Raw genomic sequence first — 16511 nt, forward strand, 5'->3', positions numbered from 1 at the left:
GCATTCGTTGTCGTGGAATCTCAACAGCCAATGAGCGGCCATCAGACCACAGTCGGGCGTGAAGACAGGGGGACGGTCCTAAAGTAGCCGATCTACAAGCTCACATACCTTGACGCCTTGTGAGCTTGTACATCTGCATAAATATCTGTAGGTTGTTGGATCCCATCCGACTCCCACTCTTCATGTTGGCTCCACAGAACAGTCCAATGCATGCATATATTGGCTATTTTGTCCAAAATGTAAAAAATAAAATGGTCTGAAGTAAAAGAGAGTATACACTTTGTGAACATGCACTGTACATCATTATCAGACTTAATGTAATCCTTCAAACTCTTGTTTATGACCCAAAATGGTACATCAAATTTAATGCTTCAAATTCTTGTTTATGCAGACCTGCCAACCCTGGGAAATTTTTTTGAGTACTCTTGCGCGGGCACGAAGTGCCCGCCCGGCGCCCGCAGCGCCCGCGCAGCGGGCGCGGCGCCGAATTTTTGTTGTTTTCCCGCACAAAACAGCGTATATTTTGGGGGGTTCCATGCACCTTTTTGGGTGGGACCTTTACAGTTATGTTAACAAAATTTCACACCAGAAATGTAGCACATTGCATGTCTTGACTTACACTAATAGGAGGAGGCAAGATGTTAGAACAACCTTTTAAATAAAAATGCCATTTGGTCTGGAGAAAAAGTAGGCTAGTATTACCAGGCAATACAGTAATGTTGCTTTGGCAATATTGTTGACAAATCTTTAATAAAATATACTAACTGCACTTGCTCAGAGTTAGTTAACAATTAGCCCAATAGACTAGCAAAACAGTCTCACCAGTGACTTAATGAATGAACATACATCAACATAATCATGTTATTCAAATAGCAAAATAGCTTTACATTGTCAGGTAGGCTATTTACCTTTAAATATTTACCTGTGTCTTTGTTAAACATTGTTAATTGAGCAGCCTAAATAAAACCACCTTTCTGTGCATGATTTGCATGAAGTTGAAAGTATTCAACTCATGTAGGTTTCTAGTGCATTCATTAATTGATATATAGGCCTACATTGTGTATAGATCAAATACCGTCTAGTCTGTATATTCATTCATAGAGGATACAGGCTACTCATTGTTAACAAACCATTAATGTCTTCATATATTCACAGGTGATAAATAACTTGTTCACCTTTAATGTTTTTGACAATACACATAGTCCCCCTATTAAATTCCTCCATTCATACTCATTTAGAGATAGTGGAACAGGGAGCCCAGTATTTTATTTTCATTCGTTTGGATCTTTACTCTAAAGCCTAATCATGGTCAATGTATGCTACAGTTCATTGTACCTGGTCACAAGTTTTGACATTTCCCGACTTCGCTCACGTGCAACACCGTCGTATGACGAAGTATAACACAGGCTTCATACACAACAAGCTGTCGCGGGGGCGACCGCAGTTTAATAGTATAATATTATTGATTCACTTGATTAAAACCCTAACCGCGTCGCGGAGAGGAGCGACAACACCATAACAACCATTTCATTCTCACCATCGTGGCTGCTGACATGTGAATTCACCTTAGCTGAGTGTTATCTTAATATATTACCTGTTAGTCAGACTACTCGTTGCACGGCAGCATTGTAGGGGCGACACCGATGAATCGCACAACACGGCCATTCTCCGTTTATCTTCTTTATAAATTAATCGTATTAATATCGCCGTTGTACAAACCGGGCGGCGATAGCTATGAGATGAGATGAGTAGCTTCTTATTATAACTCTATGATGAGTACTGTAGCGTAAGTGTACATGCTGCACCGCGCTGAAAAACAAAACAAACGCATGGCATCCGGTTCAATTCTTCTTCTGCCGAAAAAAACGAGCATATCTTCTGTTCTAGTGCTCCCCAGCGCCATGCGCCCCATTCACACACCTTTCAAGTGGTGCCTGGGAGGAACTACACGGCAGGTTGCAAACATCTTTGCCTCGTTTGCTGCTGCAGAATGTGTTGTTATACCACGCCGCGGGCCGCGCCCATTCCCCGAAATTGCGTAGCAATGAGGGGAAATATCGTACCTGCGTACAGAGCCTTAAAATGCGTGCTTAGTACGCAAAATGCGTACGGGTTGGCAGGTCTGTTTATGCCCCAAAATTACGGATAGCCTACATGTTTTGTAGCAATTGTAGAAATATTACTTTAATTGCAAACGGTTTAAGCATGTAATGATCATGTATACTGTCTTTTACTTAAGACCATTTTCAAATATTTAAGTTTTTAACATTTTGGACAAGATAGCCAATTTTACGTCAAGGTGCCCAGATGTCTGAGGTGCCACCTGATCTGGCTGTTACCGATAAATTATGTCTTTGTTAAACACGTGATTACAAAAAGATCTCTTTGTGATTTATGCCATTTATTTGGTTGGGTGTAGACAACATATTTGGCAACTCAAGTTGAATTGCTTTTTCCCCCCCATATTGTGGAACAGGAAAGTGCAAGTTATTTATCTAGTAGGCAAATTTTAACTCAAGTTGTGATGTCAAATTATGAACAAGCAACAAACTCAAATTGCGATGTCAAATTAAGAACAAGCAACAATCACCTGCAACTGCATAAAGCAAGAATGATAATGTCTTGACCCCAGTGGACCATTATGCTTACTTCTAGTCTACCTAAAACTAAACGAATAAAGATGACAACCTGCAAAACAAACACAAAATACTTCAACCACTTAAACTCTATACAGTATATTCGTTGAGGGCATTCCTGGCCCCATGTTTTCCCCCTCTACACCAAATGTCTTCATCAAAAATAGTGCATCTACAAACTCACAACGTGAGCTTTTAGATGTATTTTCACAGAACATTTGCCCCAGAAGGGACACTAGGGTTCATGTGGTTAAAGTAACTGATAATTCAGTGTAAAAATAAGCATTTTAATTTAAGGCTTTTTATTTTTCTGTAAACTTCTGTAACATGCCAGTGAAAAAAAGAAGGACATATCAAAGTGCTATTATCCAAAGTTAATGTTATTCAAACACTGAATAGCACATACAGCATTCACAAAACATTCTAGATAAAATGCATCCACAGCATTATCTGCTTTGCAATTTCTCCAGCTTCTCGTTTCAAACATGGCGGAAATGAAGAGAAATCAATATCTGGTTATAAGGACCAAACAGAAAAGGAAAATGATCATGGTCCATCAGCATTGAGGTGCAACACATGTGCAAGGCATGGGTATGGGCCCTTTATTGTACAAGACTGCAAATAGCAATGTCAAAAACTCAAATGCACTGTGTCTTGCACACCAATTCTGACTACCAGAAGTATGTAGATTCCAGAACCACACAAAACCTGATGTGGCACCCCAGGACTCGACTATGAGAAATCCACCAGTCAAACAATTCTCTCTATGAACAGAGTCCCAGTAAAACATATCCTCATCCTCAAATCATGCTGTTAAAACAGCTTGGCTCACTCCAGGACTCCCTTTAGGGTGTCAGTCATCATCTTCTTCCTCATCCGAATCCATCACCCTCCGTCTGTTGAACTGAAAAGTACATTTAGTCAAAGAATATATATTAAAAAATAAAATAAAAATGAATAGTCAGCTGCAGTATAAAATAGTATTCTTTTATAATATGACTTACTTTGACAGTTGTCTTTTTGTCGGTTTGCTGACTGACTTTTTCAAGGATCTCAATCAGGCCTGACTCTGTAATCTGACAAGGGAGTGAATGAAGAAATTGTTATTAAATTTACAATAAAATATAGTTAAAAAGTGCAAATAAAATGTTAGCAACAGGCCATACTCTCACCTTTCCTCCCAACTGTCCATAACGAGCCATTTGTATCAGATAGTTCTCCACTGCTTTGGCTTTCTCTGGCTTCACCATCGCCAGGTTGCTCACTGAAAATAGAAGCTGATATTATTACCTCCAGTTTAACCCTGGATCCCAAATGGACCCTTATAGCCCCATTTGGTTTCATTTGTACACTCTCAAGAGTTATAGGACCATTTTGTTAAATGTGTACACTCTAAATTAAGAGTGAGGATTGTAGTGGTGAATAGATATCTACAGTATAGATATCTGTCCTGTATGTGACATAGTTGTTCATTGTCAATCAAATATGTTGCACTTTAATGCTATACAGGTACTGTGGTATTTTACTGTGATGATGCTACTGTATATGACTTGGGGCCTTCATTCTGCTTTCCTGGACTTCAACAAATCCTGATTGTATTCTTGTGAGTGTAAAACAGGTACAGGTATATTATTGCACTCCCCAAGAGGCACTTACATCTGCCACGGGCAGACTGGTCGAGAACTTGAGCCAAAATAGAGTTTCTCATCTCTGATTCTCTGTGAAAAAGACATTATTAAATCAAGAATTAAATTGCAACATTCAATGAACTTGGTTTGAGAACAATTGTAGTGGGTCAATGAAAACTTAGTGGAGCACAAATGCATGTATTATCACCTCTGTTTGGCCTCTTGTTGTCCTTGTTGGTCATTTCCAGGATCCTGAAAAGGATAGGAATGAATCCATTATAATCTTGTATCCATTTATGACAGTGGTTCTCAAAGTGACGTCTGGGCGTCCTTGAGTGGGCTCCAACAAAATTTGTTCTATAAATTAGTTTGACATCTTTAACCCTATTTTATGCTTCAACAACAACAAAATAGCCAATCTACAAGCTTACAGTATGCGAGGGGTTGTGCTTGTGAGCTTGTAGATGTGCTATTTGTTTCACAACTAACCTTTAAAAGGTGTGAACATTTTCTTCTTTTTTATATATTTTTATTGGATGGACTATACATTACAGGTAAGTAATGTTATATTACCCATTTTTCTTTTCTTTATAAAACACAAGACATGGCACGTAACAAGACGCTACCACCAAAAACCAGCAAAACAACATATTTTTAGGTGTGAACATTTTCAACACAAATTCTTGACATGAACATTTTTGAGAATCAATTATATAGCGTAACAATGAAGGGGATAAACTAGCAGGAATACAGTGATGCTGAGGCAATCACACAAAGGTCAATGTGTAAAAATGTGTTGAGCAATTATCAAACAAATACACAGCCTTCAGTTGATTGACACTACACATTTGAGCTGAATTTGATTGTTTGAAAATAATACCAGAACATTTTAACAGTTAAGACTAATACAACCACATATTCATGAGAAATTTGTCACAGACCATTATGTATTTATCAACTTACATGTCAGGTAGAAAATGAGGGTACTTGTAAAACATATTTGCAAATTGGCCTATATTATGCTTTTAAGGATAGGTTAATAATGATATTTGCTATAATCATATATATTGCTAAAATCTATAATCACAACCATCACCACCCAGTTTCCAAAATAACTGAATTGGACAGATTTTAAACCCAAAAGATTGAGACAATAATGTTCATAATATGAAATAATTGGAAGGCTAACTAAAACAGTAACCTAAATGTTAAACATGCCTCAAACACCACCATCCTCCTCCCATGGACCTTATGGATCTTGTAAATCTATATGGGTTAGGTTCTTGACTGCCTTATCCCACTGCTATTTTACACACACACACACACACACACACACACACACACACACACACACACACACACACACACACACACACACACACACACACACACACGGTAACAGGTAATCTCGCCGAAATGAAGGTCGCCGGAAAACGTGGAAGAGTCGCCGAGGAAGGCTCACCAATTTCGGTGGAATTCTCGCCTGCCTGATTTGGAATTGTCGCCGACAGCTTTTACATGTCGCCGACAGTGTCGCCGACGTTTTTGGAATAGTCGCCTATTTTTATACCATTATAGACAACAAGGTATAAAGGGAGTGAGTGAGTGAGTGAGTGAGTGAGGGGTATTCAAGTGAGTGTAGCCTACTTAGTCGCCTATATTTATACCATTATAGACAACAAGGTATAAAGGAAGGGAGTGAGTGAGTGAGTGAGTGAGTGAGTGAGTGAGTGAGTGAGGGGTATTCAAGTGAGTGTAGCCTACTTAGCATTTAAAACTCTGATGCCCAGTATTCAAGTGAGTGTTCATACGTCACCCATTCACACGTTACATAAGCTTATAACTGTAGCTGTACCTGTCTTCTGTTAAACATCCTGGCCCCTCAACTGTTGCTTTAAACACATGAGCTAAATTGCGGTTATGTTGGGATAGAGGAAATCAGAGACGCAGCAGCAGCCAGCCAGTGGTGTTGCCAGATTGTCATTTGCGAGAGAAACAAACGTATTGGATCTGCAGATTTAATAGCAGCACGTCTGACTGCACAGATCGCTTCGTTGGGATTAAACCCGCTCGTAGTCCTACCACAGTGGTGCGGTGGTAGGACGTGGCTTTGGAAATAAACGTCATGACACTTTACCTTTTTCTATGCAAACTATAAAGTCTTCAATCAATCCATTTCATCCTCCATGACACAAATGATGCCACTATGTGCTGAGTCGCGGCTCGCAACGACGTGGCTTTGGAAATAAACGTCATGACACTTTACCTTTTTCTATGCAAACTATAAAGTCTTCAATCAATCCATTTCATCCTCCATGACACAAACGATGCCACTATGTGCTGAGTCGCGGCTCGCAACGACGTGGCTTTGGAAATAAACGTCATGACACTTTACCTTTTTCTATGCAAACTATAAAGTCTTCAATCAATCCATTTCATCCTCCATGACACAAACGATGCCACTATGTGCTGAGTCGCGGCTCGCAACATGATGCCTGTCAGACAGTAAAATAAAACTGTGTAGATATAGGTCTAGTTTGATATAATTAGGCCTACATTTCTGTTGATGTTTCAACCAAGGGACGAGTTTGTGATTCCCCCATATCCATATAAAACACTCATGATAGCTGATACAACAGAAGTAAATTACATTTCACAGAAGATCTTTTTAATTTGCAAAAGATTTTAAGACAAGGGGTGTTATATTATAGCAATTGATGCAACAATGATGTGTGGAACACTAATGGAGAGACATGGCACGCATTACGCGTCGTGCGTAATGCCATCCAGCCCATTTAATTGCGTTTTGCCATTGCCATATGGACAGAGAGATTTCTCTATACGGGGCCATGTAGAAGTAATCAAAGCCATCAGCTGTAGCCTGTAAATGATCAGTCAATCAATTAAAAGGGTACCCACGTCCGTTTAGTTTGGCAGGTCCTGTGCAGGGCTGCAGGCTGAGTTTCAATTGTTTTTTACCGTCATATCAGACAGCGATTTATCTCCGACACAAATTGCCTATTATAGGCCTATTGTAATAGCCTACAATAATTGGCTGGGATGTAGGCCTAATATTACAATTAGTGTGATGATGTGAACTCTAAACGTTCCCCTAATCCCTAACTCTTGACGCAAAGCTATAAGATTCATGTGATATCCTACTCTATAATGTCAGGTCTAAGTTGTGGCATTTAGTACATTATTTCTATTTGATACCAGTGACATGCAGTGACATGCATTCTGAGACTCTCTCAGAATGCATTGATTTAATCGAATCTTAGAAAAAAGAAAGAAAAAAATTCTGCGCCTATTCTCATTTAATACTATTTCATACTGGCCTGGGATTGTTTTCTTAATAGGCCTATGATTGTTGAATGTCCATACAAAATGCACTTTGTATTTACATAATCAATCCACTTAATAAGTCCTAGTTTATTTGAAAATAGCCGATCTACAAGCTGCCAACCAAAGCTCAGAGCTTTGAGAATCAGGAAATGTCAGTTTTGGGACAGGAGTCTGTAGAGCTGGTAGATCAGCCAACGTTTAAATATTTAGATTTAATAGGAACACTACTATATATAGACTACAGTCATTGGTCATGGAAGTGGGGCTTTCCAATGAATGAGGTGACGTTTTATTTTTTTAAATCGCTTCATAATTGACGAGCCATGTTCGAATGAAACTGGTGTCTTAATCTTACTTTGCTTCCTAAGCGCATATGGACAAAGCAGCAAAGTGGCATTTGACATCATATTGAAATGTGCACAGTCAAGTATCTGTTTCACCAAACAGAAAGATTAATAGCCCACTTTGAAATTCAAAGTAGGCCTAAATACAAAGTGCATTTTGTATGGACATTCAACAATCATAGGCCCATTAAGAAAACAATCCCAGGCCAGTATGAAATAGTATTAAATGAGAATAGGCGCAGAATTTTTTTCTTTCTTTTTTCTAAGATTCGATTAAATCAATGCATTCTGAGAGAGTCTCAGAATGCATGTCACTGCATGTCACTGGTATCAAATAGAAATAATGTACTAAATGCCACAACTTAGACCTGACATTATAGAGTAGGATATCACATGAATCTTATAGCTTTGCGTCAAGAGTTAGGGATTAGGGGAACGTTTAGATCATCACACTAATTGTAATATTAGGCCTACATCCCAGCCAATTATTGTAGGCTATTACAATAGGCCTATAATAGGCAATTTGTGTCGGAGATAAATCGCTGTCTGATATGACGGTAAAAAACAATTGAAACTCAGCCTGCAGCCCTGCACAGGACCTGCCAAACTAAACGGACGTGGGTACCCTTTTAATTGATTGATCGATCATTTACAGGCTACAGCTGATGGCTTTGATTACTTCTACATGGCCCCGTGTGAGAAATCTCTCTGTCCATATGGCAATGGCAAAACGCAATTAAATGGGCTGGATGGCATTACGCACGACGCGTAATGCGTGCCATGTCTCTCCATTAGTGTTCCACACATCATTGTTGCATCAATTGCTATAATATAACATTCCAATTCATAACTAAAATGTATAAGCTAGTCATATCTGTCAAATATTGTTTTAGTTCACTAATAAAAAGCTAGTATGAAAGCAACTTCGTTATATAAGGTTATGCGGACACACCCGTTGTCTTAAAATCTTTTGCAAGAAATATAGCCTAACCCCGACGGCAATAACATTCCATTATGGTCAGTATGCAGGCTGTTGTCTGTCAAATTATCTTTTATTTCAAGACAAAAGCTAGGCTATAGCTAGGCCTATAGTACAATGGGTCCAGTGTGTAGGCTATATGCCTCCTCTGTGCATCAGTTCACCGATCGACCGCTTGATTATGTAGGCCTATTATTATTTTCAGTCAAGCAAACACATCACAAGAAATTCCATAAATAAAAAAATATAATTATGAAGTAGTGAAAATATCCGACCATTTTAATTAAAAAGATCTTCTGTGAAATGTCATTTACTTCTGTTGTATCAGCTATCATGAGTGTTTTGGGGGAATCACAAATAAAATAAACTCGTCCCTTGGTTGAAACATCAACAGAAATGTAGGCCTAATTATATCAAACTATATCCACAAAGTTTTATTTTACTGTCTGACAGCATCATGTTGCGAGCCGCGACTCAGCACAGTGGCACGTGCACACATTAGACATCAAAGGGGCTTGAGCCCCTGCCCTTTTATCCACTGGTAAAAAGTGCCCTCCGGCCGCACATTGGCACTCGCCATTACTGCTCTCCAGTCTAGACCATGAATGCGTTTTTTTTACTATGGTGAAAGAAATGCAAACGCCCTTTTCCGTGCCATATACCTGAATGCAGCTCCTGAACTTGAATGCAAGTATGTTGAAAGAATTGACCTCTTTTAGAAGTGTCAGCCCCTGCCTCTCTAACATTCTCTGCACGTCCCTGGCACACACTGACAGCTGCACGGAGTGCATGCACACTGTTTTCCTCGTGTCGTCTTGGTCGGAGGCGCGAGCATAGGCTCGGTTAAAGTAGTTTGTGTCATGGAGGATGAAATGGATTGATTGAAGACTTTATTAGAAGTTTGCATAGAAAAAGGTAAAGTTTCATGACGTTTATTTCCAAAGCCACGTACCACCGCACCACTATGGTAGGACTACGAGCGGTTTTAATCCCAACGAAGCGATCTGTGCATCCAATACGTTGTAGTCGTTGGTCAGAGACAAAGTTGCCAGCAGCCAGCTTGTACAGTTATAAAGCTTAGACCCTATAGTTTCTCTAAATAGCACAGGTACAAAACATGTAGTAGTATACTACTGTAACGTGTGAATGGGTGACATATGGGTAGGGTAGCCTACACTCGCTCCCTTTGTTGTCTATTTTGGGCATCAGAGTTTTAAATGCTAAGTAGGCTATAATGGTTTATAAATATATACCCCACTCACTCACTCACTCACTCACTCCCTTTATACCTTTGTTGTCTATAATGGTTTATAAATATAGGCGACTATTCCAAACACGTCGGCGACCATTCTCGATGAGATTTCTCACTGCCTGGATGAGTTTTCTATAACGCCAGGCGACTATTCCAAACACGTCGGCGACACTTGTCGGCGACCATTCCGGGCGACCTTCATTTCGGCGACTCTACTGGTATTCACACACACACATTATACTGTATCTAATATAACACACTATTAGTTGCTTATGCACCCCATGAGTATGATTGCTTCCACGTAGGTCTATTAATGTATTTTCATCATGTTGTTATGTTGCTGACTGTCTGAACGTCATGTCTGTGATACCAGACCAGCCCCTTTTCTCCCTTCATGACAACTCAAGCACTTGTAAACCGTCAAACAAAGAGATTCAAAACTTTCCACTAATCACGTTCGTTCAAAAAGTATTTGAAAAGGACGTAAATCTCGCAATGCTAAATAGTTGGAGTCAGATCAGACCATTGTTTGGATAATAAGTCTAATAACCCACATGAGAGATACATGCTACATATAAGGGTACAACAGCATCAGCCTGTTAAATGTAAAGCAAGTCAGACGCATTTAGCTAGCTAGGCTAACAGCTACAGGGAACAGTTACAGCATTTCGTGGTGCAGAATGCAGATCGTGCTCTTTCTTACCCCGTGTTTTGACTGCAGCTCAGACATTCTTTGCCGTCTAATTGCTTCCAATTCTTCGTCTGCCATGACTGTACAGAATGCTCAAAAACTGTCACTTGTGTTGTGTCACGACTCACGTTTCTACAGGCAAGGCCCTGCTAGCTGACTGACTCTGTTCACCGCAGGGAGTGCAATCAACGCCAGAAAATGTAAAGCAATCGAGCACAGAGCTTGGATCACACACACAGCATCATCTGTTTTAGTTTATTCGTTTTCAATTTCATTATGAAAATATTCTACACATTAGAATATAACTCAAAGGGTGAATCATGTTATTCATTAAAATTCAATGCATATTTTAACTAACTGTGCTCAAGAAAACCTAAGGAAAAGGCCTGGCTCATCATAATGTTCGATTGATTGATTGATTGATTGATTGATTGATTGATTGATTGATTGATTGATTAATTGATTGATTGACTGATTGATCCAAAAATGCACAGAGATACAGTTTCTGACAAAAGTATGCTAAAAGGATAAACCCAAGAAAGCAATATGGTATGTTATGCAAGACAGGTCAGGCTATTAATCGGTTCAAGTATCACTGTTTTTATTTGTTTATATAGTTAGACTACTCATAATCAAGGGGGACAATTTATATTGTTTTCAAATCAGCCTATTTATATTTGTTAATTACAGCAATAATAATACTTCATGTTATTACAGTAGGCCTATATACATTGTACTAATTGCACTTTAACATTCAATGTATAATAACATGATAATAACATAACCATCTCATATACTGTAGCCTACAATACAACAAAAACTAAGAGCTTTTAATACATTGCATCCAGGCACAACTCTGCTGTTTATTTTTGAGTGACAGCTATGCTGCTTGAAGGCTGCCTTCAAAAGACCATCATCACACTTGATCTTCAACATAATATAGGCCTATTTGTAGGCCTAGTCTACTGTAAGAACTTTATCTCCCTTTTTGTACAGTAAGATCATTAGCTCCCTCTATATGTACTGTAAGAGAAACAACTGAGGAGCAGAGGAACATGGAACTTCTGACTGGGGTCAGTTATGGTGAAGACAACCTGCAACAAGAGGAGAAAAGGTCCTCATGAGCAAAAAGACAGTCACTACTAAATACAGTAACATTGATTTCCTTTGTGCACACAGAAGAGTACATACAATCTTTTGCCCAACCAAAGCACATAATCATGAATTCTGTTCTGAAATCAAATCTTGGAGGACTGAAGAATTAAGTCAATAAAAATGTTTATGTGTAAGACAATAACAACCTGAAGCATTGCTCACCTCAACATATGGATAGAAACAGTGCTCTCCCAGGCCCTCCCAGTATTGACCAGTCTCAAAGCGCATCTTGTAGACACCAGCTGTGAACCTTTCTCTGGTGATAAGTCCTGGGCAACGTCCATCAGCATTAGTTGACCTATGATCATAATAATAATAATAATACAATAACTCTTTATAGAGCGTGGTAATGTATTTTACACATGTTTAGGTGTTACCCTTTTGTGATCAGATTCCAGACTTCATTGGAAGGGTCTAGCTGATGAAGACTCAGGCCCATGTTTGACCCAGGGATCCCCATTCCAGTGTTCAAGACATGGGTGGTAAGAGGACTGCCTGGCACTGCTACTTCCATAGTCTATAGAAATCAACAATGAGAACAGCACCGAAGTAGTATAAACAGACAATTGAACAAAACGTTGCTGCAACCTGATAATATTAATGAGAGGGCATAATATGGGAACATGTTGTCTTGTACAAACATGTTATAGGCTAAAACTGTAAAATGATCTACTTTATTACCATGCAATTCATTATAAGGAACTAAGACCTTTATTTGTCAAGGTTACCATAGGAAGGAACCTGAGACCCCCCTTCCTTCCACACACAACACACACACACACACACACACACACACACACACACACACACACACACACACACACACACACACACACACACACACACACACACAAGCCGCGGGCCATATAAAATTTGTCCTCGGGCCGCATTTGGACCCCAGGCCCTACTTTGGACACCCATACACTATAGAGGAAAGCCACAAGTCAACAAAATCAGTATAGGGTCTGGGGTATAAAGTGCATTAAAGTTGTACCATGTAACTTTTTTTATAAAACAAATCTTAAAATTGTCCTAACTGTTAAATCGCTAAAGTTTTAGAACACCCACTCCGTTATTTTCAGCTTCTGAAGCCTTCTCTTTATATGTTTTCTATGATCCTGGCCGTGGACCGGATTTCGCGCAAAATTGACGTAATCTGCATCATCTGTATACGTTGTGTATACGTTGCCCAATCACATCGCCGATCATGCACACATGGTACACTACCGGCCAATCACAGCGCATCTTGAAGTGGGGTCGCCATATTTGTAGTCGCCCGTGTGTCTCTTTACTCAAAAGGTAATCTCGCCTACCAGGCAGGGTGAAGTAGTCCGTTTCTCCGGAATGCCTGAACGCACAGGAACCAGGGACCCCTCCAAAGATAGCTCTCGGCGTTGTGGAGGCAGACGCGGGGGTGTGAAGGTACGAAAAACGGGCGAAAGACGCGAACGCGACCGCGGTTTGCTATAGGGCTACTGACCACTAGTTGAGAATCTTACACAGTATAGCTTTAAGCTCCATGGCAATTCCTATACAATTGTTCAGATATTCTGACCGACGACCGAACAACTGACATTAGAGCCCTGCCACTGTATATATAGGGCTAAAAAGAAATAGAAATGTGACAAACATAAATAGTTTCAGTGGCTTCACAAAGGAACACAATAAATATTAGTCTGTTATGCTGTAAACCACTTGCTGTATATGTAAAACACCTTGCAATGGGCTTTGAGCTTTAAAGCAGGTTAAATTATATTGATGTACATTTTCATCTACTACCACTCAACGCTCCTCTCTCTGCTTTACTCTGCTTCTCTCAGCTGTCACACAAGCAGCCTCACTTTAGCGTATCCGTATACAGTACACTACACACACACATAGCTATATGGATAGACCTATCTATTGACCTAGCATATTGTTACATTTAGCCATGCTTACCTTATTTTCTGCCAGAATGTGACCCTTTAAACGTTGTAGCCTTTCAAAACTCATGTGTACAAATGATTGAAACTCAAACCAGTTGTAGATTTTCCTCACTATCCTTTCACAGGGTCTCGGGTCATCTGCTGTGCCACATGATGGAAGGGACTTCAGCTTATCTGTTTGGTTGTTGCGCAACGGTTGTGCAAGTCACCCCTTTGTCACCCATTCAAAAAAGTTTTAATATACTGAATGAATTAACACAATAAATTGAAACTGTGAGACAGAGATGCTTTTAGCTGATAATGTCATATATACCAAAGTAATTTAGTAGTCATTTTTCTTTCATTATGTTGCCTAAAGCCTCTATCATAGTCCAAGGTGAAGAGCTATCACCTCACAGTGGTGTAGTTTTCTAGCTATCACCTAGACTTTGTTATTCATTTTTAGCTAGAAAACTACACCGCGGCTACAACCGAGGCTTTAGACTTAGCAAATTTGACTGCTGTGGCAATGACCTCAGATTCTACAGGCTATGTAACCTCTGGGACAGAATCTGTGCTGTGAGAAGCACAATGTTTCAGCAGTTTCTAATTATTATGGTACATTTACATCGCAACAGTTTTTCATGCAATATCTAACTAATACTTTTGCGAATGTCTGTCTGTCCGTCTGACCATCTGCATCACTGATACTACACAGTTTCGCCACCATGGTAACCCGTCTGTCTGCATGCTACTCTGACGTCATACTCTGATCATCATCAACATCATAGACTGGCCTGGACATGGAACACCATGTATGGGCATAAAGATCTGCCCATCGGACACTCCAACATGGAACACCATATATGGACATAAAGATCTGCCCAACGGGCACTCCAGCATTACTTCTGATGCTCCTACATTCAATCCCTTAGATACTGTGCACACATGCACACCCCCTAGGCACAGGACTATAATAATAATTGTATAATTAAGAGCCTATACATAAGCCTATCCTCTTTTTCTTTTATATCATTTTTATCCCACAATTTTGTAACCCATATTTTCACCCAGTGCCAATTGCCTAACCTGTAATCCTGGTTTCCGCTCTCCCTCTGCCACGCCTGGGAAGCCCCAGCTGGCCAGGGGGAGGCAGTATAGAAACCAGGATTACTGCATGTTTTTGTGAGGGTATCTACCCTAGGAGAAACGGGGAGACATGCAAACTCCACACAGAAAGGCCCTTTCGCTAACCCCACCTAGGATATGGGCGCTGATGATGCGGAGGAGGAAACACGGCCCCAGCACCCACAGTGTCCCCCGGCTGGAATCAAACCCGGGACATTCTAGCTGTGAGGCGACAGCGCTATCAACTGCGCCACCGTGCCCCCTCATAAGCCTAGTATCCTCAATACAAATTACACCAATGGGAGGGGGAATGTGTACCAAAATTTAAAAAATTCTATCGATTACTCACCCCATGGAGACTTCATGGATATTTAATTTGATATATAATTTCAGGAGACTCTTTGTGTCTAAATAGCGAACAAGGCAGGCTATTTGTGTCTCCATAGGGAACCACTGCTGGTCATCAAATTATTGGCTTGCAATAAAAAGAAAGAAAGATGGATTTGGAAATTGCAAATGTGGTTGCCGTGAAGTCAGTCCATTTGACATTTGGCCCAAGTGCGTGCCATCAAAACTGTGGGAGGAGTAGCGTGGCAAAATAAAGTTTTATCTGGGAGGCTCAGGAAGATGAATGGATGGATGGATGGATGGATGGAATAAGTCGGACAAGTACTATAGTCTGGTTCCATGAATTTAAGTCTCTGTGGGGCGAGTAATTGATTGCACTATAGAAAAAAGTTATTTTGGGGGTGAACTATCCCTTTAAGTTATCCATGGATAATAAATTAAAAGTTTTAACCACAGTATTAACACATTGTAATAACTCACCTGTATGATTGTCCCCAACATTGAATATTAAATTATGTTATGCTCATCGGATGCACAGCATGTGACACTTTGTTGTTACTTTCCATTCAGCCCAAAATCTTTTTGAGCCCCAATTAGGGGCGTCACAAGGGGGGAAGTGGGACTGAGTTACTAGGGCCCAAGGTGGAGGGGCCTTAATTATTTTATACTTTAGCTATTGAAAAATAGTAGATATACAAGCTCACAGCGTGGCACTGAGTGCCGCGCTGCGAGATCTGCTATTTTTGTGAAGTCGTGAAAATGTTTGCAAATCTTTGAATATATGTATTTTTTAAGCACCCGTGGCCAAACACATATAATTTTTCAAAAAAACCTTAGAAGGATTTGAAATATTCAAAGACTTCCACAAACTTTCAATTTTTTTCAAAAATAGCAGATCTACAAGAGTGCCGCGCTCTGAGCTTGTATATCTGCTATTTTTCAATAGTTAAAACACAAAATAATGCATATCAATGTGTTCCAAGTCTAAATAGGTTAAACCCCCTCCCCCTATGAAGAACATTCATGGGGGGCCCGTGGTGAATCCTTGTACCCAGGACCCAGAATTTGGTGGGACACCCCTGGCCCCAATGTACAGTATAG

At 40.0% G+C, this 16511-nt stretch overlaps 2 protein-coding genes across 2 annotated transcripts; both read right to left on the bottom strand.

Annotated features, from left to right (window-relative positions):
- Positions 1-2995: 2995 nt before the first annotated feature.
- Positions 2996-11037, bottom strand: pdcd5 (programmed cell death 5). Its single transcript, XM_080730610.1, has 6 exons — positions 10888-11037; positions 4473-4516; positions 4293-4354; positions 3809-3900; positions 3641-3712; positions 2996-3540 (listed from the first exon to the last, which is right to left on the bottom strand). The coding sequence occupies exons 1-6, from the start codon at positions 10951-10953 to the stop codon at positions 3490-3492; spliced, it is 387 nt and encodes a 128-aa protein (XP_080586736.1). The 5' UTR covers positions 10954-11037; the 3' UTR covers positions 2996-3489.
- Positions 11038-11115: 78 nt separating this feature from the next.
- On the bottom strand, positions 11116-14093 carry uraha (urate (5-hydroxyiso-) hydrolase a). Its single transcript, XM_080730762.1, has 4 exons — positions 13969-14093; positions 12408-12547; positions 12193-12328; positions 11116-11969 (listed from the first exon to the last, which is right to left on the bottom strand). Exons 1-4 carry the CDS (start codon positions 14020-14022, stop codon positions 11880-11882), a joined length of 420 nt encoding a protein of 139 aa, XP_080586888.1. The 5' UTR covers positions 14023-14093; the 3' UTR covers positions 11116-11879.
- Between the last annotated feature and the right edge of the window lie 2418 nt (positions 14094-16511).

This window comes from Nannobrachium achirus (genome assembly GCF_963921795.1).
Source record: "Nannobrachium achirus genome assembly, chromosome: 7".
NCBI classification, from domain to species: Eukaryota; Metazoa; Chordata; class Actinopteri; order Myctophiformes; family Myctophidae; genus Nannobrachium; species Nannobrachium achirus.

Excerpts from the sequence above, each read along its gene's own strand:
- pdcd5 (XM_080730610.1), bottom strand. The coding sequence starts at position 10,953 with ATGGCAGACGAAGAATTGGAAGCAATTAGACGGCAAAGAATGTCTGAG. Across the intron at positions 4,517-10,887 it reads AGCTGCAGTCAAAACACGGG|GATCCTGGAAATGACCAACA; the intron begins GTAAGAAAGAGC and ends TATCCTTTTCAG. Across the intron at positions 3,541-3,640 it reads ACAAAAAGACAACTGTCAAA|TTCAACAGACGGAGGGTGAT; the intron begins GTAAGTCATATT and ends TGTACTTTTCAG.
- uraha (XM_080730762.1), bottom strand. The coding sequence starts at position 14,022 with ATGAGTTTTGAAAGGCTACAACGTTTAAAGGGTCACATTCTGGCAGAA. Across the intron at positions 12,329-12,407 it reads TGGAATCTGATCACAAAAGG|GTCAACTAATGCTGATGGAC; the intron begins GTAACACCTAAA and ends TTATGATCATAG. Across the intron at positions 11,970-12,192 it reads GTTTCTATCCATATGTTGAG|GTTGTCTTCACCATAACTGA; the intron begins GTGAGCAATGCT and ends CTCTTGTTGCAG.